This window comes from Ciconia boyciana, chromosome 1 (assembly GCF_034638445.1).
Source record: "Ciconia boyciana chromosome 1, ASM3463844v1, whole genome shotgun sequence".
Lineage (NCBI taxonomy): Eukaryota > Metazoa > Chordata > Aves > Ciconiiformes > Ciconiidae > Ciconia > Ciconia boyciana.
This window is the reverse complement of record NC_132934.1, coordinates 153,390,713-153,416,400: the sequence shown is the minus strand read 5'-3', so window position 1 is coordinate 153,416,400 and position 25,688 is coordinate 153,390,713. Positions and strand designations below refer to the sequence as shown.

Below are 25,688 nucleotides of genomic sequence, written 5' to 3'. Positions count from 1 at the left end.
AGAACCTCCAGTTGTTGGCTGAGAAAAAAAATCTCTGTGCATTCCCAGCTATTATGTGTGTTCAGTTTTAAAAAATTATTAAAAAAGCAGTAATAACTCTACAGAACCTTATTTTACTGTTTATTAGCACCCACAATACCAGATGCATTATAAATCCCAGGGGCTTTATTTTAAGCAGACTATTCTGGAAAACTATTTAAATGAGCTCTTCAGGAAAGACTGGATATTCTAGCATGTTTTGGTATGAGCATCTCTTTTTCAGCCATGAATTTTAGATACAGTAAAACAGACAAACTCTTAGGTCTCTGTTTTGAAAATACTATGTAAAGCAGTCAAGGTAGAACAGCGAAAATCATGGGCGGTGTAAATCTTAATCCATGTAAGTGGAAGTAGAGTTCAAGCCTATAAAAATTTCTTAGAAAACAGTGAACAGATTTTCAGTAATTCTGTATTTTAATGTGCACTTAATTAGCTTTACTAAAATGGAAATTGTCCCTAAAGACTGTAGGAGGTGGCAGGTTCTCTATTTAAAGAATATTTCCAAGAAATTATTTTCCCCAAAGTCCATGAGTGGAAGGAGTGTGTGCCCTCGCAGTGTGTTTAGTATGTGTGCCTTTTGTTACCTTATGCTGTTAAGGAAATAGCATATTCAAGTAATGATGGACAAACTTAAAGTGAAATCAGATTCAGTCCCAGACAAACTGTGATGAACTCTCTTTTCTAGAGGGATGCTAAATATAAAGGAAATGATGCAGAGCGATGAGTTTTTACAGTTGCATCTTCTCTGAAAGGAGACAGGGTGTTGGAGACGGATTTCTGGCTAAATCTGTGAGCACTGATGCTGGGTTCAGGTGTATCCCGTCAAGCTGCTGCATGTGAACTGTTCAGCAGTTCCAACAGTTGCATTTCCTTGCATTGTTTTGTACTTGTTATCTCAGTTGTTTCAAATTATTGAAAATCAGCTCTGATCTTAACACATCGCCTGATTCCTGAAGAGTGTAATGAAACCAGATCAGCAAGATGAGAAGGGGGGTTGTGCCATGGTGGAGGACAGCGCAGCAGGAAGGGCTTCTGGAGGTTTTCCATCCGTGAACAAGCACAGTGTGCTGCTCCTGCAGTTGCAAACACGCTGGCTCTTAAATTTGAGTTAAAACTGCGTTTAAAACCAGGGGGAGGAAAATACTGTCTTTTCAGTGAGACAGTATTTGACCGCAGGATTGTTGGCTGCCCTGTGCTGTTTGCAAAAGCTGCTGTTCCTATCAGAGAGAACATTGGGGCAATCAAATCTAGACTTGCGTCTTTACCTGGCACAAGTCAGGACTGCAGTGGGATTGATCACATGGATGCATGAGGAAATAGTGATCATTATGTATCTGGGAAACATAAAGTAAAGAGTTTCCCTGAGTTACAAACATCTTGCCTGCTTGAATGGTGTGTGTCACGTATTTACTTACATATGCAAAACACACCTATTTTATTGCATGCTTATGCTGCAATAATGAAAATTATTTCTGCCCGTGACGTAGGCAGGATGGCATATTACAAAGTGATTACATTCTTTTCCCTTTTCCCATCTCCCACCAAAAAATGAGGCGTTGATCCTGCAACAGGTTATATTCAGGTAAATGGGTTCGCCTGAAGGCATTGGTTTGCAGAATCAGGGCTGTTTAGTTTCTTAAACACTGCTGCAGGAGGGCTTCTTATATTAAAAAGCACTGACAGCAAAAATAAAATCCAAAATCCTTTTTTCCTTTGGGTGGGGTCCCCTCTTCTGGAAATGACTTGGCCATCTGAGATTGGACTTTTGAAAGATCCGTGTTCAGTTTTCTGTTTCAGTTTTCTGTCAGTGTTAAGATGGTGACATAACTGAAGGTCTGGGTGAAATATTACTTAACAGTTAAACGTATCCACTTATGGATTTGACAGCATGGTATGCAGAGGTCTTGTGATCAAGCAGCAGTTCACCGGATGCAGAAAAATAGCTCTGATCAGCATGTGACCTTGAAAGTGGCCATGGGTCTTCCTTGGCCAGACTGGGTGAAAGAGAACAGAGAAGTTCTGTTTCCCAGTATAATTTGTTGCTTATCTGGAAGAAGTAACTGAAAGTGGGGTTTTTTGCTGTTGTCAAATAATTGCAGTTCTCAGAATTTTACACACATGAGAGTCACTTATAAAAGTGAGTAGCTCTCCCCTCAAGATCTAGCATTTGAAAGATCTCAGTAATAGCAAGTCCCTTCCTTGAGGGTCAGAGCTCTACTTCTGTTTGATCAGCTTGTACTTCAAGGCGGGTGACAGTTATCCTTACATCACTTTTAGGTTTTTACTTGCTTTTCCTGTGTATGTTCACAGTTCTGAGTGTCAGATTTGAGTCTGTCTTAATGGCATTTCAATGTACATTAAACCCAAAACTTCTTTATACAATGTCAGATTAAAAGAAATGTTTGAAACCAAATAATGAAAATGCTAGCTTATCCCTTCACTGCTTTTCAGTGAGGCTAAAAATGTAGAACAACTAACTTTTAGAAATTGCAAAAGAGTAAAACTTTTTGTTTCCTTGTAAAAAATAAATGAGATCATAGTTTAATGAACGAGGCAACTCTGTCATGCAGTCTTTATCATGGTCAGCAAAACTTAGGTTTCTGCTTGACCTCTGGAAATACATGGGAAACGCCTCTGCTCAAACACTGTGGCAGAAAACGAAGACTCGGGAAAGCAGTATGTTTGTCATTAAGCTGAAGTGGAAGGGCTGAGATAAAAGATTAAGCAATACTTTTCACAGTTGAGGTACGAATGTGTGTGTTCAATGGGAGGATGTCCTTTCAAGCCTGTTCAACCTACCTTATTGAATGCTGTTGCCTTGGGGTATTTGAACACTAGACAACAGGCTAGAAGGACCATAAGTTTCTCTTTTTCTTGTGAGTTGAGAAGGTTTTAATAAAAATGGAATTTGATATGTAAAAAACCCACTGTTGAACATCATTCCTGAGGAATATTAGCTCTACAGTATTTGGTTCAGTGACATCCCATACTGCTTCTGAGTGTCAGCAAATCCACATTACTTTACTCTTTTATCAATATGCTGTTCAAAGAAAAGTTTGCCCTCGGCAGACACTTGAAAGACTCCAAACATTTTCACGTATTTTTCAAAACTTGGATACTTTTCTGGGTGTTTGTGGTCCAGGGATGATTTTTTTGATGTCTGCTGTGAAATTTTACATAAAATGACTTTGCAATGCAAATTTTTTTTTTCTTCCACAGATGAAATCATGCATCAGGATATCATTCCCCTCTATGCTGCAGATATTCAGGACCAGTTAAAGAAACAATTTGCTTACCTGTCAGGTAAGACTATGCTGTTCCCTTCTACAGACACTGCTCAGGTGTATGGTTGGGCCTGTTGTGCTTTCATAGTTTTTGAGGTCTCATATAGGAGAAATTCATATTTTATGAGCAACTAAAAATACAGACTACCAAGACTTGTTATTCAAGGATTTATGAAAATAAGATTTTTGTTTGTTTGTTTCTTAAAAAGTATAATAGGAATTTTATATTACAGTTCATTTTCCAGTATCCAGGATAATAGGATGGAATTCAGGGTAGGATAAAAGAATAAACAGGGGAAAATAAATAAGGGAGTGCTGATGAGCCCCATACAGGAACATGTAGTCTCCTGTAGTCAGTGCCGAGGGAACTGTGGGTACTTACCCTGAGCTCCTCAGTGCTTGGAGCTGAGACAGGGCTCAAATACTGACCTAGAGCTCTCTGAGCTAACTGAGCCCTTGCTGAGAGTTGGAGAGCGCAGTGTGGACGCACTGGTTGTTGCTGTGGTCTTGCAGTCCTCGGCCCACAGGCTATGCTGCCACTGGCTCTGCTGTCAGGTTCGATACTGAAGCCCTAGGTGACACCTTGGACTTGACCAAAGTAGTGTCCAAGCGAGTACCACGTTCCTCCACAGCCTCAGTACGAGGGGTCAGGCATGTGTAGCACCAAGTTCTGGACGGGGTTTTTGGCTTGGTATCAGCACCTGCCTTTTGCAAAGGAATCTGCTTTTAGGCATAAAGCCATCTCTGAAAGCAGCACAGCCATGTTCACACAGCGCAGAGTGTCTTTGATGTCCCTGGATAACTTGTGCCACATAGGTGATGGGGGCCTGTGTTTATGTGCTATGCAGGTGTCAGTTGGTGGGCTTGGTCCATCTCGATGCTGGAACCACGGCTGGCTACTAATGGGATAAAGGGAGATAGTGCCTTTGCTCACTGATCAGGCTGTGTGGCAGGTGGCTGATAAGCTTCTGAGTGTGTTTTCCTGCCCTCTTGCCTGTAAAGCTCTTGCAGGTGTGCAGCAGCAAACTTGCTGGAGTTACTGCCCTGCCCTGCCCTTCCTCCAATACATAGAGAGGGAGAGCATCAGTGGCTTTGCAGAGCTGCCCTGCTTCCTTCAGCATAAGGGAGATTTACCTCTCTAGGCTGAAGCTGGGCTTTATGATTGTTTCTTCTTCCTTTGAATCCCTCCCTGCATCAGATCAGGAGACATAGGGGAATGAAGCAATGTACTGCTTTGCTTGGCAGGAGCTCATTGAATCGTGTTGTTCTCATAATTAACCATTAATTATGATTTATTCCTGCCACACAAGCTAAACTAAGAGTGGGTCTGTGGTAGTGACTGTGTTTTCTATGGGGTGGTGGCAGCACTTGGAAATAAGATTATTTTGTTTATGAAGTTGGCTGTTCATGCTCCATTTGAGATGGTGGTGTTTAAGCTACAGTTCTTTTCTGGCAGTTTATTCTTTTTGACTTTCCAAGCTCTTCCTTCTTATCCAGTGGCAGAAAATGCCTCAGTATAGTGTTATGCAAGAATCAGCCTATCTAGGAAACTGTAAGTAGGGTTTACATTTTGCCTCTCTAAAGTGAGGGGGAAAACTGGTGACTACGGTAGATTAATAAAAGCTCATTGAGTCCAACTGGAGATTGTTCACATCTTAAGATTGTTGAGTTCACACAGCCACAAGCATCTTCAGTGCTCATTACATCCACTGTGCAGTAGAGCTTAGTAAGAGCAGCCGTTCCTCATTCTATTTTCTTCTATTTATTCACCCTCATGTCTATAAGAAGTCTGTTTTGTTTGCCTGAAATAGCAGGACAGCTGCATTGCTGTGGACTGTGACTATATTCTCTGTTCTATTTTATTGTTCTTGGGCAATTTGACTGTTAGGCATTTTCATTTCACTTTGGACTTCAGTTCTTTTATCCTAATATTATCCTCCAGGACACTGACGGTTAATTTTCTGTGCTGTACCAAATAGTGGTGTTACAGGTTCTGTGAACAAAGGGACAGAGCTAATATTTCAATACTCGATTTATGTACAATTTGGTTGTTCTTGCAGTTGTGCTTACGACTGGCTTTGCTGGAATGCCAAAGATATTCACAGTGTGTATGAAGGGGACTTTTTTGCTTATTACTAAGTTGCCTTGGAAGTAGAATCTTAGGACATGGCATAAAAGTCATTAAAATGAAAGTCCATAGATTATGAATACTTTTGGTAGATAGCGTCTTTGCAGGTATGGGGAATTGTGGAATGTCTTAGATGCATTTCAATTTTTAGTTTTTGGCTTTTTAACAGCAATGCGACATATACTTGAGAATTGCTTTAGTTTCTCTAATAGGATGTATCTAGGTCTTGTGGGATGCTTGCTTGAATAGTGAATGAAACCGAGTCTGCTTCTGTGGCTAAAGGCTGTAGCCCTTCCCGAGCTACTTTCTGTGTTTTGGTGTGAAACAGGGTCACTTCTTTCTCTTGGTCTCTTTTCCTCTGCAGGCACAAAGTAATTCGTGTCCCTCATTCTGCTAGATTATAATGGAAACACTACAGGGACATCCAAATTAGGCTTGAAATGAAACAAAATAAAGCAAAAACTTACATTAATGCTTCATTTTTTCAGTAAATATGGCAAAGTGCAATGAGATCAAGGTGCTAGCTACTCCTACAGATGCTGAAGGCTCTAGCTCTTGCTCAGCAGTGAGCATGCAGTCGTGTGTTCAGCTTAAATCTAATGGAGGGACAAGCTGTGGATGAGGTTTTTAATCAATCACGCACATAACAAGTTTATAAACCCTGAAGTTAATATTTACCTCAGGCCCAGCTGCTAACTTTTTCCTTGCAGGTTTTTCTTTCTGTGGAACAAGGTCCTTATCTTTGCAAGAATTGTCATTACTCTTTTTTGTTGTTGCTAGGCTGTATTAAACATCCTCTGTACATGGTTCACTTTCACCTGTCTTATTTGTTTCTTCCTTTAGTTAGTATTTGTGTAACCACTTCTCTTTTGCATTGCAAAGGGTCTTGCACTTTTTTTTTTTTTTTTATCCTCACAAAGGACATTGGAAGGTCCATTTAAAAGTGTCTGGAAGATGTATTCCTTACAGTCTTTCATTCACATTTTATATTTTCTTTCATAAGTATTTTCTTTTCTCTTTCCTTGATTGGAAAGTTGCTGTGTGACTTTCATACCCAACTTTTCAACTATCTGCCGTTGCTGTATGCAGGTATGTTAAAATAAATGTAGATGAACGCGAGCATACAGACAGGTGTGTATGTTTATATACATCTTAAATCATACAAGCTATGTGATGTGCAAATGAGACTCTTGGCCCCCACAAGTACTGAACCAATTATTTCAGCTCACTTTCCTTTGACTGCCTCTTTATGCATTGAACAACTTCAAACAAAATATTTCCATTAAAGGAAATATGTGCTACTTGCATTTTTGCCTATCAATTCATAGTTGTTTTTTCTGCAGTTGAAAAAGTTAGCATTGGTGCTAGCTTTCAAAATGCTTATATCTTTGGCCCTTTAAATTATCATTCTAAATAATAAGCTTTTCCTCACTCTTTGTACTATTTGCTTAGCTGTGCTCTTGCTCTCCTCTGTGGACATGACCTGAAAGTACCTCACTGGTTAAACCGTTCCCTTTGAAGTATCCATGGGTGCTGAGTCTGTTTGTAAAATTGTGTTTGAGAACTTCTGAGTGGATCCTGTACCACATACATTGCATCAGTTATTTAAAAATATCAACTTGATTTTTGTTGCTGATATAACATGTTCAAAGTATACATTGTGTATTGACAGTGGAAGAGGTATTACTTAGCAGTTTCTATCTGGCACAGGTGTAGGCTTAACTGTTGTTTTATATTCACTGTGCTATACTCACTGTCTGTAGAGATTAAAAAAAAAAAGGCAGTAAAGAGAAAGTAAAAAATGAATCCTTGGCTAAGAGATCTCCCAGTTCAACTACATTCAGTACAAATTTAGTTATTGCAATCTGATTTCTAAGCCAATATACTTGCTGCTGATCAGCCTGGGCAAAATGCAGCTTGTGAAGTTATACAAGTAAAACTTCTCTCTCATTTCAATGAAGGAATATTTTAATAAATTTCTCTTGATTCTGTTTTTCTTTGCAAAGGATATGCAATGAAGCTTTTATCCACTACCACATTGAAGTCTACATATAATTTCAAATACTCTGAGTACTCCAGTTAAGTATATTATGCAAGTAGAAAGGAGAAATTCTTTATCAGAAACATTCAAACATAATAGCTGAACCACCACAACAGTAAAGCAAAATCTGTAGTAAGCCTTTCTCTCGTTCACATGAGGACCTCACTTTTGACATGACTGCAAACAAAATTACTTTTACTTAAGCTAGGTCTTTGGAACCAGAGTTGTAGATCCGAGCCATTTAACAGTGATGATGCTCTTGAATCTTGTGTGTGCATATTGATCAACATTGAGATCATATTTTTTTCTTATAGTCTGAATACCATTTCATTTGCATTCTAGATTCAGGCTAGAAGACCTACGTCTTTGCTCCATCATCATCTAATTATATCCAACTATTCCTTTTTGTGGGGTTGGGCAGAGTGCTTTTGAGAATACCTTTTCTTATGCAAACAGGAGCAGAATAACTAGGGAAACATTACAAAATAATCTCCTGTTTGTCTTTCCTGGAAGTCCTTTGCTGCTCCCCAATTTTGCTGGCTTTACCAAAAAAACTAGCATGTCTTTCACAGGGTTGTAGGTAATTACATTTCATGTGCACGTGCCCCTCTGTGTGTTTTTTTTAGCAGCAGTGGCACAATTCATAATTTTCATAATTTTCCCTGTCAATGCCATTTTAAATTGAAGAGAATATTCATTATTTCTCATTAGAGACTATTTTTAGATACCAAGTCACCAATATGCCTCTTGATTAGAATTTGTGTAAAACTCTTGCAATTTCCTTGGCTTGGCACTTCTCTATCACCCTACCTGCTTAATAAAAAAAAGAAAACAAACCCAAAAGAGATTGCAGCTGTGATGGGAAAAGTTAGATGTAGCAGAATATAAAGAACAAATGCTAAATTACCTAGACTTAAGGTACACTTCACCAGTCCCATCTCACAGTAGCACAGCTATTTTTCCAAAGATCATTTTTCCACTCCTTTCATACGTGAGATCTCGATTCTCTGGGTCCACATAATTTTAGCGGTTGGTGCTATTGTTTAAATAATTGTATACAAAAGTTAGGAACACGAAGTGCTATTTCTGAAGCGCAGTTAAGTCATTTTGCTACCTAACCTGTGGAGCTAATGCAATTCAACATGTTTTTAAAATGCTTATTTCTCCAAAACGCAGGGCTGTTGCTGTTGTAAAAACTGGCCTTAGACCAAGGCACATAGTTCTATTTAGAAGAGCTCCACCTAACTGGAGGTTTACTAGAATTGTAGAGGTTTATCCAATTAGTAATTTACATTTTAGAGAGGTAATTTGTGTTTTCTTTGATACTAAATCAGTTAAAGAAGTTTCAGTTGAATAGGTTGGCAAAGTCAGTTATAACAAAGTTTTCCTTTAATGAAGGCTCAGAGAAGTAGAGTGGAAGCAGATCTACTTCATTTAAAGTGGTGTGTTTGGGGGTTTTTTTAATAATTGACATACACTTCAGTGCTCTTTACTTCTGTGGTGTTTCCATTTTTAGACTGAAAAGTAATAATCCTCTCACTTGGAGAATGTTCTTTACAGCTGTGTGTTATGAGACAAGTCTCAACTAATTCTTGGGAATCATTTCAGGTAAAATGTGTGCGGACTGATTGTATCCGCTTAAGCACTGATGCATTCTCTTCTGCTCTTTGCAATAAACAAAAACTGAAGCTGGCACTCAAGTGGCATTTGTTTAATATTTCAAAAAGAAATAATGCTGAATGTTTTTTCAGTGTTTTCATAGGATCACAGAATGGTTTGGGTTGGAAGGAACCTTTAAAGATCATCTAGTCCAACCCCCCCCGTGGGTAAGGACATTTTTCACTAGATCAGGTTGCTCAAAGTCCCATCCAACCTTACCTTTGCAATAGTCACAACAAGTGTTTATATTTTTTAACAATAAAAAGGGGGTTAGTATCCTTTCAGAAATTTAGATTAAAAAAAAAAAGACTAAGATTAGACTAAGAAAATGCTCTCAATGCTCTCAGAGGTACTTGGTTGTCTTAGGAGCACATAAAACTATTAAATTGCAATTGGATAGGTCAGTGCATCCCTGCTTAAGCCTAGAAGTAGGAGAGTGGGCTTGTGTGTGCCATGGTGGACAGAACTTGCCCAGCAAACAAGTTTAGGCTGTTCCACTGTTGTGACTGAAACTTCAGGACTGTGAGCTAGAAGGGAAGGAGAAAGAGATGATTTTCCAATAGTTGAGAGTGAGGTAATTGGACACAGTCACTCTACCAACAGACCTGAATTTATTAAAATATTACCGTTAAATCACGACTTTTTTGGATGGCGATTAAAATTCCAGTTGTTCATTTTAAAAATTACTCTGTACAAATTGAATTATTATCATGAGTTGTAGCACTCGTAGAGTTCATCTAAGTTTTCATGTCTTTTTTTGTAATTGGGTGTATATAATTCTGAGATGCTGGAAGGTGGTTATGTGAATTGGTTTTAATAAGATGTTTTAAATTTTTGCCTCAAACTTGTGTTTCAAGACGGATGAGAGAAGTAAAATTGTTCATTTTGTCACTCAAATGCTTTCTCTCTCACTAAAACCAAAAACAACAACAAAACCCAACCTAGCTTCCTAAACTTTCCCTTTTATCTCCTCCCCCTTGATTCTGTGGCTTGATTGACTTCTGGGAGCAGGGAATAAAATCACATTTTACACAGCTAATTTAGGTATAAACTATATAATGCTGCTTTTGCAGAAGTGAAGTAAGAAAAAGTGATTCCGAACAAATGGAAAAAATCATTCTTTGTTGCATCAGGTTCATTATGAAATGAAGGACACGTTAAGAAGTGAACCCACCTACTGCTTTTACTATTATTTAATACAAACACAATTTATATGTAGATGTAGCATTTTTACTTTGTTATATTTCCCATGCCCTTTTTGTAGCTTGCTGTGACAAACACTCATTTATAAGTAGTGACTGTTTTGCTAGAGTGGCCTGTCTCCCGTCGATGGCCATGTATTTAAAGTTGCAATATATAAAGTGACTTCTATAGGTCAGCGATGTTAAAGCTGAAATTTTACAGAATTTATGATGTATAGCACTTCAGGTCACTCTGCCCTGAACTCTTTCCAGCAGTGAGGTCCTGATAAGGAAAAGCAGTTGAGCAGCATTTGAAGGTATATGTGTGCTTAAGTGTCCCAGCAGGAAAATACTGGAGAAAAAGAGAATCAGTGAACAACGATTTTCTAACAGCACGTGATAGGACAGAGTCGCCTCCACCCAAGATAACCACGGATTACTCTACTAGAAACTGAAAATTAATAGGCAATGTCAAGGCAGGATGGCTCTATTTGTCCTTGACAATTGGTGGTGGTCTGGGAACTTCCTGAAGGTCATAGTCCGGGCTTCTGCTTTTAGGACATGTCCTTCAAGCCTATTGTTCTCCTTTTGTTTCATATGCCCTATTTATAGAAATTAAGTAGAACAAAGCAAGTAGCCAACGGGGATACAGCAAATAATGTATAGTTGTACCTAAAAATAGATATTCTAGAGAGAGCAGAACATCTCGTGAGCGACAAATAATCATTATCATGCTTGAAAAATGTTTTTAATGAGAGAGGAAAATGCTTTGGTCCTGAGAGCCTGGGTAGAACAAAAAATAATAGAATCAAAATTGGTCTTAACTTACATTTGTGTTGTGAACGTTTATATAGCTGAAATTAACTCCCTTGACTTACTGTTGCCATGTTTGGATGTGTCGTAAAGGTTATATTTGCAAACTTGTGATATTTGCATAATAGTTGCATTTTGTTATTGTTTTTTAAATGCATCCAGAGCATGTTATTTTCTGATGTAGTTTGATTTCAAGAGCTACTCAGTGGTAGCACCGTATTGCCTGTAAGCTGGTAGATTGAAGTCAGATTCACCACAAATTAAAATAAGGATACTCTTTGAGCTCTTCTAATTACATGCGGTTTTGAAGGGAAATGGTGGTTTCTTTTATCAAACGAATCTGAGCTCAAATATTTCTCTTCTTTTTCTGGTGAGGTTAGATGTAAAGGCACTTGAAGTGGCTAATAGCACACTATAATTTTCACAAATCACTGTTGCTGTCATGATCAGGCAGTGTTGTTAATACAGTTTACAGCTGATTTCCGCACAATTGTCAGATTTCAGGGCTGGAAAAAATATCCTTATTATTTTGCCACAGTAATTTTTGGCTGTTTTTCTTCTCTTTTGGAACTGTCAAGCAAAGATAACTTTCCAACAACGTGTCCCTGCCACCCCCCAACTGTTAACTTCATGCAGTTGCTAGGGCTCAACAAGACCTTTGTCCAGCCTTTCTGTATGAAAATATACTTGTATAAGACATGAAACATTAACACTGCCTTTAAAAAAAAAAAATTACACTTTGTATATAAAAATATGTGTGAAGCACATTAAGAAGTGTTGCATTTGTGAATTCTACCCAGTGGTGCAAATACCAGAAAAGATACAGATGGTGTCCAGCTCAGCAGCAGGCATACTGCAGCATAGGTGTTCGTCTCTGCTTTACCTTTTGTAGGTAATTTGAGAAGCTGAACAGGAAATCTCGTTTGAAACACCTTCCCCCATTTCTTTTAATGTTCTGCCACTTCTTTTAGATTGTCCTGGAAGCAGAGCAGCTAGCTGAGGGGGGGGGGGGGGGGGTTGTAGGAATGAGTTCAAACTGGTAAGAAGGTGAATTCAGTTCAAGATGGAGATTCACCTACTTAATTCTGAATTAACTTTTTTTCCTAAATCAGTTCATTTCTTTCTCCAAATTGGTTATATTTATTAAAAGAAAGATGCACTGCCATCTGGTGTCAAAAGTATGTTCACATGAGCAAAGACATTTGTACAGAAAAAAATCTAATGTGGTCTAACAAGTTCCTTCCTATAAAATTTCCTAAGCTCTGAAAAAGAGACTAGACTGTTCAGAATAAACAGTGTCCACACTGATGAGCCCTGCACCAAATAAAAAAAAGAAGAAACACAGTACTTTCATTACTTGGAAATTGCAGGCTAGGTAAACATGTAAACGCACCTGCTGCTTGTTTCTTTTGTAGGTGGAAGAGGGGGAGATGGATGCCCTGTTATCACTTTTCCAGACTATCCAGCTTTCAGTGAGATCCCTGAGAAGGAGTTCCAGAACGTCCTGACCTACCTGACGAGCATCCCAAGGTGAGCACCTGTCTAGGAAAAAAACCTTTTATCTGCTAAGTGATTTTTCACATTCAGTCACTTAAGTGATGGTGTAAAGGTCAGGCTTGGTATTTAACTAAAGAAAAGGAAAACACAGCTTATAGTGCAGTGTCAGTAAGCGTTGATTAGTGACAGCTGCCTAATGTAGTTGTTAGATGAATTATATAGTGCTATTTATATTTCATCAGAAAATTGCTTCCTGGTATGTATGGATGCAGATTCTGTGATGGACGTTGTCCTCTTGTTTCTTATCTTTGCTGTATCTTAGAGTGCAATGTTCTGTGTTTTAATTGAAAACATGTATAATTTTGGCAGAACATGCTAATTCCTGGATGGTACTCAAGATGTTACTCAGTGTGAGGGAATACTCCATAGTTACATACAGAGATTTGTCCTAACCACTTGTGCTCTGTTTCCCTGGCTCAGCTGAATGTACAGTCATTGCAGCATTTTCAGAACTTTGAGGGTGCTAAGCAGGCCCAGCAATTAATCCTGGTTCTCTTAGAGGGCACGGTAGTGTTATCAATGGGCTGCTCAATAAAAATTGTGGTTTTGTTGAAGATCTGTTAGGGAATGAAATAGTGGGGTTCTAGATCCTGATGGAGGTGAAGAAGGCAAGTAGCAGGGTAGGGTACAGACTCTAGACTTCAAGAGAACAGACTTTGGGCTTATTCAGGGAACTGGTAGGTGGGATTCAATGGACAGCAACTCAGTAAATCTGCTAAGGAAAGCTGGCAAGTTTTTAAGGATATCATCCTCCAAGCACAGGAACGGTACATCCTGGAAAATGAATAGACATAACAGGAGACTGACCTGGCTGAACAAGGAGCTTGTGACTGAGCTGCAGTACAAAGACAGCATACAGGAAGTGAATGCTGGGACAGGGACAGGAATATAGAAACATTGCCCAAACATGTAGGGATGATTTCAGGAAAGTCAAACACCTGGAGCTGAGGGACAAGGAGCAAGGGACATCAAAGGCCTCCCAATAAAACTTCTATCGCTTTAGCAGTACAGGAATAAACAAGGAAAATGTAGACCTGTGCTGAATGGGCTGGGTAAATTAGTAGCAGCCAATACAGATGAGGCTGAGTCACTTGAATTCTTTGCTTCAGTCTTCTCTGACAGTGTCTCCCAGGCCTATGTGTTTAGAGACAGGGTTCAAGGAGGAGAATGACTTAGCAACAGATGAGGATCAAGGTTCTCTTGAGAAATCTTGACCCGAATCTAGTCTTTGGGATAAGATGAACTGCATCAAGAGTGGTGAGGAGGCTGGCCAATGTCATAGCGAGGCTGCTCTTCATCATCTTTGAAAGGTTTTTGAGATCAGAGATGAACCATGACGACTGGAGAAAGACAAATATTGCATTCATCTTCAGAAAGGGCAAAAATAATGATCCGGAGCACTACAGGCTGCTCAACCTCACTTTGGTCTGTGAGAAAATTATGGACTTAGTTCTTTTAATACACAGTTACAGGCACAAGAAAGAAAGAGGTGATAGGGAGTAGCCAGCATGGATTGAGCAACAATAAATTGTGCTTGACCAATGTATTTCTGTGATGAGATTACTGGATGCATGAATGAGGGGAAGCTGTGCATGTCTTTTACCTCACCTTGAGCAAGACTTTTAACAGTCTTCACCAGCACCCTTGTATCCACTTTGAGTTGTTACGTCTTGACGGATGGGCTGCTGGGTGCATGAGAAACTGCTTGGATCATCAAGCTCAAAGAGTGGTGGTTGATGGCTCATGCTCTACCTGGAGACAGTTCCTCAGGGAGCCATATGTATCTGTGTTGCCTGACATCCTTGGCAAGGATCTGGAGGAGGAGATGGAGTGCACCTTCATCAAATTTGTGGCTGAGAAACTAGTCAACCAGTCAATGCACTTGAGGGAAAGACTGCCATTCAGAAGAACCTACACAGGCAGGAGGAATGGACTGACAGGAACCTCATTAAATTCAACAACAACAAATGCCAAGTTGTGCAACACGGATGGACTACAATCCTGCAAGAGCATGGGCTGGGAGTGGGGCTGCTCTTCTGAAAAGGACCTGGGGGTCCAGGTGGGCAGGAGGCTAAAAGTGAGCCAGCAGGATGCCCTGGCAGCAGTGAAGGCTGGCAACCCTGGGGCTGCACCAGCAGGAGCATGGCCTGGAGCGGGTGACAGCAGGGGTCCCCTGGCTGGCACTCTCCAGACCCCACCTGCAGTGTGGGCCCAGCTCTGAGCTACCATAGGGCAAGGGCTCAAAAACTGGAGCAAGTCCAGCAGGGCCCCCGTAATGGTCGGGGCTGGAGCTGATGTGCAAGGAGAGTCTACCTGAGCTGGGCTTGCTGTATTGGGGGAGTGAAAGCTGTGGGGGCCCAACAGCCACCATTCCCACCAATGGGGGGGCAGTGGGGAGATGGCAATGGGCTCCTCACAGAGGTGGACAGTGGGGAGAAAGAGGCCCAGTGTGGGAATGGGAACAGAGAAGTTCTGACCTGGATATAAGGAAAAAAAGTTGTCGCTGGGAGGATAATGAAGCATTGAGAAAGGCTGCCAAGAGAGGCTATGGAGTATCCTCTGTCCCTGGAGGTTTTCAAGACCTGGCTGTAGAAAGCTCTGAACAACCTGGTCTGACTTTGGAGTTGACCATGCTTTGAGCAGGAGGTTGAACTAGAAGCCTCCTGAGATCCGTTCAAACCTGAATGATTGTATGAATCAAGAGATCTCCTTTAATGTCTTTCTCAAATTGGGCTATATGGCTCTCCCAGATTAAAAACTCCTAGAAACACAGGTTGTGTAACACTGATTAAATGTTGGTCTCAAGCTGTATTTTGCATTCTTTTTACTGACAGCATTCGGTGCAACTCAGCATGGACCATGCTCAGTTCACAAATCGTGGCAGATTTCCTTCATGCATGTGTGTGCTTTTGTTTACTGTACATGCATGAAGAGAAACAGTGTTCTTCTTGTGAAGTGCTTTGATTTAATTATTTCATAGGACCTACTCCCTGTGAAGGAATACTGGTTACACGCAGCACAATACTGTGAGGTGCCCTCCTGGTTGTACTTGTTAACCCCTAGTTTATCAGGAAGAAGAGCCGTGAAGCTGACAGCCAGCTTCATTTTCTTTATCACTGGGTTGGTTAAACTGTGTGGTGCTAAGCCTCCCTTGATAGCATCTTTCTTGAATACTGTTATTACAAATAATTATGTACTAAATTCACATCTGCTTCTCCTTTTGAAAGTCCTTGGTGGTGTGCTTCATGGTGGCCCATTGAACTTCTGCACAGAGTGAGGTTTATGTGAGAAATTCTGATCAGAACAAACAGCATCTGGTGCAGGGGGGAGGACTGAGCGCATCCCAGAGAATCTGTTCGGCAGGAGCACATTTTTACTAATTAAAAGTCTGGCAGTAGATTTTCTGGAGTTTTTTCTGTTCATTTCCCCTACCCTCCAACAATTATTCTACACGTATTGAGCCAGAAGTGGCCATTCCTTAAGTCTGGCTGTTCTTGTAGGATTTTCTTGTTTCTTTAATTTCTAATTCTTTAGAAAGAGATAGCTATTCTGTATAAACAAAGGAGATAGCCCAGATGGCTAGATACGAAGACTAAGGTATTAACTATTGTGAATACAATAATATTTTAGTTATTAGGGTGATAACTTTTCAATTTCAAACTTGTAAAAATAATGCCGCTGTTAAAATACTGATAAAACTGTGACCTTTTTGTGCCTGAGAATTGCTATAATCTCAAAGGGCTGAAGACATCCCTGACATCTTCACTAGCGGTGTTACAAGCTTATTGTGTAAAATTTTGTTTATGAGCCATTGTGCAGGTTTATAGGAATAACAAACTGCAGAAATGCCACTAGCTGGATGTCAGCATACATCCCCTTATAAAATACATTTTGCTAATGATAAATTATTTACTGCCTATACCCCAAAGATGGGCAGTATTGTAATTTTCCTTGAATTGTGATATTTGTAGTGCTGTTAGAGGTGCCATAAGATAGGATTTTTGCTGTTAACCTAGTTTTCAAGGACTAAAAATTTCAAAGACTGTTTCGGAGGCTTTGGAAACTGCTTTTGAGAGAAGTGGAGGCAGTTAGTTAATCATTTGTTTATTTTGCGGGTTTATTAAAGAGGTGTAAGGAGTACAGATTTACAGGAAAAATAAAAATGCAGCCCACAGCTTTTATGCATGGACTGCTCTCCAGATTAGTGTCATTTAGCTTATGAAATACGTAACTCTGTCTTTCAGCTTTTCTGACTGACTGAGGGGTTATGGACTTTTCTATGAAAAGCCCTGTAGAGCATGGATATGTCTGGAGCCACAACAGTTCCTCAGAAAACTACTTGTGCTACTTGGCCCCATACGAGATTCCTGATCACAGCAAGGGGTTGGCAGCAGTAACTCAAAACTCATTGTCTGACTGCCTGCAGTTGCATGTTAAGGGAAATAATATTTCATGGGAATGACAGTGAGGAGCTGCTAAGAGCCTCAAAAGAAAGGACCTTTCTGTGCTCTTCAAGCCAGTAGAGTTCCCCCAATAAAATATTTACTGGTATAGTAAATCTTAGCAGTGGCATCAGGTTTTCAGGATTTGCTCCCAAGTGAAAGAAGTACCAGCAGAAGCCTTGGTAATAAGACTAGCTTAGGACTTTGTTGAACCAAAACACCTTAACCTATCTTTGTTATTCCCTCTAACTTTATACGTAAACATGACCTTGTTCCCTCTTATTTCATTATTGTTCTATACTATCTTAACACTGCGTTTTGAAAGTTTTTCCTGTGTAAACTTTCTCTTGTCTTTTTCATAATGAACTTTAATCATTAAGAGTTAAACATCTCATGGGGCATCTTGCATTTAGGAATGAACTAAGTTGCATGTAACCAATTTAGATGACCATGGAGTAGAACAGTGCAAATAGCAGAGCTGTCAGCATGTGGTCAGATGTGTAAATGTCTGATACATGAGGATGTTAAGAGAGGAGACAGTGGAAAGGGAAAACCTCATTTCAATTTAAGATAGTCTGTTAACCCTGGTGCAACTGTATGTCATTAAACAGAGAGCTGAGCCATCTTCTTCAGGTGGGTGTTGCTAATGTTGCAAGGTAAATTCATGTTGTATAGAAAGCTGGATAAAATACAATGTCTAATGTGTAGTTTGTAATAATCTCAAAATATTTGATACAGGGTTGTTGACATGGTGTGAGACAACAGTCATGTACCATGTGTACTTAAAGATCACTGCTGTATCGGGAAAAAATGATGGATTAAGGATGAGTACTATAGACAATGGAAGATTATAGCTAATCCTTTCATAACTACTGTTTTGGTAATGAGATTTATTGTAAAGGTAGTAAGTGTAATACTTCTGAAATAGATTTTTCCTTTTAGCAGCTAGTAATTTTTTTATTATTATTGAAGTACAAAATAAAGTTTTACTAAAAAGTGAGGATTCTCTTACTGAAAAAGATTTTGCTTAGGCCAAGTGATTTTTGGTTTTATACATATAGCACACAAGATGAAAGAAGGAGAATCCACGGCAGTATGTAATGTATTTAAGGCAATGCTTTCTAGGAAGACTATTTTAACTAAAAAGTTGAATTCGTACAAATACTTTACATATAAGTACTGATCCACAGGAATTAATACTTCTTATTGAAGTACTGAAGAGTTGCTGAATAAAGTCATATCTGTAGATAAGTGTCTGTAAGAGGTGAGCTCTGTAAATTCAACTGGGTTTCAGCAGAGGACAGTGAGCCAAGTCTTGCATCTATTTGAGATGCTTTGAGGACATTTTATAACATCCATGTAGCTAGTCTGATTCTCCTTCTGCAGAGAAGAGCATCTCCTAATACTTCACTGGGCGAGTGGCTGGAGCACCTCTCCTACGAGGACAGGCTGAGGGAGTTGGGGTTGTTCAGCCTGGAGAAGAGGAGGCTGCGGGGAGACCTTATAGCAGCCTTCCAGTACTTAAAGGGGGCCTATAGGAAAGACGGGGACAGACTTTTTAGCAAGGCCTGTTGTAACAGGACAAGGAGCAATGGTTTTAAACTAAGGGAGGGCAGATTTAGACTGGATTTAAGAAAGAAATTTTTTTACAGTGAGAGTGGTGAGGCACTAGAACAGGTTGCCCAGAGAGGTGGTAGATGCCCCATCCCTGGAAACATTCAAGGTCAGGTTGGATGGGGCTCTGAGGAACCTGATGTAGTTGAAGATGTCCCTGCTCTTGCCTGTAAAGGTCCCTTCCAACCCAAAGCATTCTATGATTCTGTGATTGCTGCTGAGCTGGGTGGGAAGAGGAGGTAATGCAGAACAAGGTTGTCTCACCTCTTAGCTGAGTAAAAAACTGATGACCTCCATACACAGTGTCCATCATTCTTATTGCAAAGTGGGAGAGGCACCTGTGGGATGTACCTTTTACATCCCATATGTACAAAGCGTGGAGGAAGAATATTCCATTCAGGTTTACAATAGGTTCCTGAAATAGCTGCCTAATGTACCCTTAAGAAGTCATCTCAGGGCATTCAGTATTCTCTTCTTTTTTCCTCTGTTTTGCAAGTATTTTTTCCTCTTTCTATTTATCCTACTAAATAGACTTTTAAGATTTGCGATGTACCCTGAAGGCAAGTGTTATTCATACTTACTTCTATCCATCACAGCTGTCACTCTAAACATATTTTATTAAGTGTGTACACATTCTTGGAATATGAATTTACCAAATGCGGGGTGTAGCATGAGAATTTGGTCCAAAAGGAATTAATAGGTAATTGCAGTGGTTTAAAAAAAAAAAAAAGATGACAGGATTTTTCAACATATGGTTTTGCTTCTGGTTAATTAGCAGTTTCTGCTGCAATCAGAAAACAATATGCTGTAGGAGAGAACAAAAGGATATTGTTTTAATGCTTTTCTTCATTGCTCATACAGGTGGTTCTTTGAGCAAAGAAAGCAAGCTAAAATTCTTGTGCTCACAAGAGATTGGAAAATTAGTATTTTAAATGTGTAGCACTGAGTCTTAAATACAAAGTTCCTTTCAAGAGAAATAAAAAATAGTGTAGATTAGAAAATTCAGAACAGGTTTTGATGGCCAGTTTGAGTCCCAACACTGCTGATTAAATACAATACACAGGCCTTTTGTACTTGTATTCAGAAAGAGCCTTGTACAGCCTCTTTGCAATGCCCTTCTGTCCTACTGCATGATCTTGAGCATATCTCAGGTTAACTTGTTGTGTTCGGCAATTTCCTGTTTTGAAAGCTGTCCCTGTCGGTTTCCTGCCCAGGAGAACGTCCCCTTCTTTGAGATCCTGATGTTTTACAAATGCTTGAACGTTACGTGGCCTTCTAAGAAATCCTGTTGTTTGTGGTACTGTCTGGTGTTGGAAACTAGGGAGCCATCCTGTCCAAGTAACGAAATGGAACAAGATGACCTCCGAAAGTGTCAACGTCTGACAGTTTGAAAGCTCAGTTCTTAGGGTTTGCTAAGCTTCAGGTAGACCCTTTCTTGTTAACTACACCAGCTCCCCATCGTTTGGGATAACACCAGGGTTACCTGGAAAACTGAAAAATAAATGTCTGTGCTAAGCCTTCCAGCGGGTTCAGATCTGAGAAGACTTCACTAGCATAGGCACAGCAAAGCGTGATGGGGTGGGTTTAGGCAGGGACCAGGAGAACATGCCACAGCATGGCATGGGTGTTGCTGGAGCTAACAGACCTCAGCGCAAGAGGCACTGGAGAGCACAGAGCTGCTGGGCAGTCTCCTCAGCATAGATCCACCACTGCACTCTGGAAGCAGGGGCAGCCATGTTGGGGTAATGGTGTGTTTTGAGCTGGTAAGTCCCTCGGGGTGCAGGCTGACCTTGCAAAGAGCCAGTGTGGGAGGGTAACCGCACGTGTTTCCTCATTTATCTGCAAACTAAACAAGCGGCCCACCACTAGCTAAGAGTTAACCACTTTTGTTTTATAGAGTGCCAGGGATGAATGTCACCACATATGGGTAAGAAATGCCAAAAACCAGGCGCTCTGACAGTTCGCACTGACACACTGAGCAACAGCTTTGCAGCTTCAGTGTCTATTTCTGTCAGCTGTGTTTCGTTTCCACGTTCTCCTCTTTGTTGAATTACAATCCAGGCTGAAGATGTGAAACCTGTACCCTGCTGTTACCTTGGCAGCCCCTCACATTCATCAGTGAGAACATCCCAGGACTTCCAGCAAAATCTGTCATGCTGTGTGTGCCCTTCCTTTCTCAGAGCACAGCTGCCAAACAGTTGTAAATGCCATATGTTCCTGTAAGCAGAAAGGAAATGTAAAGGCTTAGGTTTGAAGTGAGTGTTGCATCTTAAAGTTAACTGGTAGTCTGAAGTTTTTGTGTCAGATACATAGTTTGACACGATTAGGTCAAAGCTCACACGTTACTTAGAGTCTTAATTTTTACTGGGTTTGGAACAATTTACATTTGTTTTGATGTCCACCTCATGAATGTCTTAAACTTGTTTTAAAGCTCAGCTCTGTATAAGAAAAGCCTTTCTAGTCTTTAAATCCCACTTACATCTTCAGGGCTTAGAGGATTTGAATAGTATGCATGACACACACTGTTCAGTGGTAAATTTAATCTGCTAAGGAGCAAAGTAAATTAAGCACTGCAGAATTGTGAAAGTTAATTACTAAAATGCTGGACCTCACGCAGGAGCTATCATTAGTCCAGTCTTAAGTTCAGAGTATTTAACACCCTATTTAAGTATAAACTCGCCTTTCTAAAACAGCATTCCAAACAAGTACCAATAGTTGTGCAGTGGCATTAATGGTTGTTGAAGTATACTGGAAATGTGTATAATTCCAATATGATAGTTCTGAATAGGTGTAAAAATGCTTTTATGGAGTTTGACTTGGTAGTTCTAAAGAGAGGATCACGTAGGCTTTCTGTTGCTCATATTTACTTAAGCTTAACCAACATGGAGCCTCTTGCCTTTATTGACCTATTTATCCTTAATTGTCCCTCAAGGATATTGTGGCCTACTTCAGCCATCTGTAGTTAAGTCTAAATGAGTCCTCAAAGTTGTTGTCTTTCTTCAAACGGTCCTTCTAAAAGCAGCTCTGTGTGACCTGAAGAAATTACACTGGCTTTTCCATTTAGAAAATTAAAACTCTTCTTTAAAAAAACTTACTGAAACACACTGAAAGAGGATCTGTTAAGCAATAACTTTGTCTTTTAATGGTTATTTCTGTTACCTGCAGAAACGCATCAAAGCTGTTCTGATTATAGTCTGTGGGGTTCCTTGGTGGGGTAAAGCTTTCTAAGTTACCATAAAAAAAGGCTGATGGGTACCACAGAAAGGAAATCAGTGCATGTGGTACAAGCAGATGTCCAGGTCCAGGCAGATAGTGATGCCTGGACACTTTAGTTATCATTTTTAACACTGGCTACATTCCCTCAGCTTCTCCCCAACAGCATAAGCTTTCTGGAGCAGAAGGAATGCCAGCATATATGATGGAACATAGCCAGCATTACTGTACTCCAATCAGTCATGGTTGCTTATTTATTTTAAGGAGGAATTGGCTTGAAAGTGGGAGAGAGACTAGTTTGAGGACCTAGAGTAGCATAGGAGGAGCTATAGGGACCCATCAAGGAAGAAACTGATGCCCATATCTCTGAAGCTGAGTGGGGAGGGGGAAAAAGAAATGTGACTGTATGCTATATAAATCAGTGTAAATACTTAACAATAAATCAGGCATATACCAATGCTGCTTATTTGGCTGAGAAACACAAGCTCTGTTTGAGACAGCAGTGCCTCAGCTAAACATGTTTGGATTCATATCACACAATTTCAAGGGACCTGCTGCTGTGCGGGATAAAGACCTTTGGTTTCCTTTGAGACCAAGGCTTGAGAGAAACTCTCCTGGTCATCACTGAGTTGTGTCACTCGCCTTATCGACAGTACATCTCTGATAGTAGCCCATCTTTCTTGTGGGTTCTTACTTTGCAGGCAGATGCAGTAAGTTGTTGCTGTCGCAGTCCTGTGGTGACTGAAGGATTTTCAGATCAGAGATAGGGCTGCATGTAACCATGCATGGCTTTCTGGGCTACAGTCGTTGTGAAGTTCGGATGAGATTTCCAAAGTTTTGAATTATTATCAGCCCCTCAGACAAAGCTCTTTGAAGTTGCTTTTGTTATTTTGTCTCCTGTTTGTCTGGCTTTTAAGATCTCCTATCATTGATACAACCTTGTGTGTAATTATCTTGCCTATGCTTATAAAGTTTCAAAAAGCATTTTCATGGTGTTGTTCTTCCAGGCTGTATGATTCTGCTCCTCTCTTCTGCCTCATGAGCAAATTATAACCACTTGCCTATCACAGTTTTTATTTATGCCACCTCACAACCCAACGTTCATCTAAATTCTTTTTTGCCCACTTTCTGTGAGATCCTAAAATCCAATTTTGTGTATCTGATGATTCCTGAGAAAATGGAAATAAGCGTAACAGGAAAGAGAAGAGATAAGTTTTTCATCAGTAGTACACTGGATAAGATTTAGGGAGAGTTAACTGGAATGTGGAGAAGGAAGAAAAAAAAAAGTGCATAGTGGAGGGAGGGAGAGAAATGCATCAGATTTCTTATCTGAACCTTGTCTAATGATGAAACTTTAACAGGTTCAGCTCCAACACAAAGGCTCAGATTTTATTCATTTCCTGTGCAGCTTCATCTGTTTCTCTGAAGAGAGGGCAGTAACTATCAAAATCAAAGCAAAGAGAAGGTTCAAATGCTGCATTTTGAATGTGCATTTAGAAATCCATCTATTCACAGAATTTCAGTGCAGAATGAAAAAGATGGTAGAATAGTATGCACATTGTTATAGCGGTTTAGTTGTTTGTTTTGTTTTGCAGGGGGAGCAGTTTTTATTTTCAGAATCAGATTTTAAATGTAAGAATCAATGAGAAATCGTTCCTCCTGGCTTACAGGTCATGCTCCTGCTGTGGGGTGTCACAACATCAGCTGTGTTGGGTAAAATGCAGCTGTTACTGCCAGAAGCTTTATATATAGTAATTTTTACTTGGCATTCAGTGATTTTGGACAGACCACTAGAGGCTGCACTTGTATAGCAGCACTTATGACTGTCTCATTTTAAATTTCTTTTGCTGGAATTCCTTCTCTTTCCTATATTTCTTCATGAACAATAGTCAGCCTTAGTTTGAGTTGGGTAGGTTTTTCCTTCCGCAGTTAAAGTTCATTGAGCTGACTATGAGAGGGCCCAATAATCAAATATAACAAATTCTTCTAGATCAATAGCCTTTTGTCGAAGCACAGTACAGGCACTCACTAGTTACACACAGTAAGAAGTAGATGGTAAGTTTTGTCCTTGATTCCAGAGATTTGAATACAGAGAGATAGGTGCAGTGCAGTGATTTCCACACCATCAAGCATCAGCTTTAAATTCAGCATCTCGGGAAGCTTGAGGTGAGCTTCTTCCTTGGGTCTGTGCTCTATGGATGGTTTTCCAAGGATATCAGAAGCAATGGACATGTCCTCCCAACTGCGATTCCTGCACTAGCTGACAGTGTTTTCAGCTGAAGAGATATAGGTTACAAAAATTAAAGACAAAACTATATTATAATTTCATCTGAAATTATGCAGAAGTTGTTAATCATTGCGTTCCCATTTTTGTCCCATATGCAGTGGCATGTGCCAGAAACGGAGCACGCTCATAATTTCTGTTTTTTCTCATAAATGTTGCTGGAATAAGAACTGATATCTGATAGACCAGTTACACACCTCAACTAAAAGTGATTCTTGCGGGAATCCGAACTGAGCTGTGAGGCCTGCCGTTTGAATCGGAGCCGAAATGTCATGCCAGTTTGCTTTGGGGCTCAGAAGGTCTGCTAGGTAGCCAAAGAGCTTCATATGGGTGTTTGTAAATGTTATGTTCATAAATGTTACCCTCGTTACGAACAATTCTGTTCTCAGATGTGTGCAATATTCTTTGACCTCAGTTAGTCATACATATACATCTGTGGCAGAATTTGGCACCAAACTGCTATTTTCTGTCTAACCAATTAAATGTTATTACAGGATCATTCAATTGTATGTACAACCATCTTTTGGGAATAGGTTTTCATTTTATTTATTTTCTTGGCAGATTATTTCTTTGCCACTGATATCTCAATAGCAATGCAAACCTCAAATTTTCTGTCATAAAAATAGAAGATAGAATTTTAAAGTTTCCTGATTTAGAGCAAGTGCAGTTAATGGGAAGGTATTATTGTCCAGCTTTCAGAACACTTCCAACTTGTCTTAGGTGTGTAATCACTTTGATTTGTACATTGACATTGCAGATTTGGAATATCGTTTGTAACATTGGTGTTATAAAGGATTATAACATTTTTTTATTTTCCAGGCTATTCTTCAGTTGAATGCTTTTAAGTACTAATTTAAGTGCAGGTTTCTAGAAAACATATAAATAAGATCTGAAATAGCAGAAGCACTAGAAAGCAGTATTCAGCTTAGATACTGTGTTAAAACCTACAGTCTCACTTAGCAATTGAAACTGGAAAGTTCATTGTCCAATGTAGAGCTCAAATAATGTCTGTTTTACAGTTCTTTTTCAGTTCCTGCTATCTCTAAATTTATTTTATCAGGCACCTTCTACAGTGAGGCTGGGTATTATAGGCTATAAAAGCCTGCGATATCTGAAGCTGTCAAACTGGAGCTTTGTGGAATGTGGTATACCCTCGTATTTCCATCATTTACTCAAGAAAGCACAAGACTGCTTTCTTCTCCTTAGAGACTGTGGTTTCAAACATTAAGAAGTCCTTAATCTTAGTCTCACTTTGGATAGTGAGAAAGAAGCTGCCGTAAGATCAAAATACTTGGACCAATCAAGTACAAAAATATTTTAAAATTAATAAGTAGAACACCTTTTAAAATGAGTGGAACATGCCAAATATGATAAATTTTTGTTTATTTTTTAAAATACCCAGCTAGTGGATTTGTTTTGGAATTAAGTGGATA

General features: G+C 39.7%; 1 protein-coding gene across 6 annotated transcripts in view; it reads left to right on the top strand.

Annotated features, from left to right (window-relative positions):
- Positions 1-25,688, top strand: part of MCF2L (MCF.2 cell line derived transforming sequence like) — a 154,611-nt gene that overhangs the window by 82,600 nt on the left and 46,323 nt on the right. For 5 of the 6 annotated variants that reach the window (XM_072853575.1, XM_072853556.1, XM_072853548.1 and 2 more), the window contains exons 2-3: positions 3,259-3,342; positions 12,561-12,675. In XM_072853575.1, coding sequence (XP_072709676.1) covers positions 3,259-3,342; positions 12,561-12,675 — 199 coding nt within the window. Of the gene's footprint in view, positions 1-3,258; positions 3,343-12,560; positions 12,676-25,688 lie in introns of those variants that run through there. The other variant, XM_072853584.1, reaches the window with a different exon arrangement.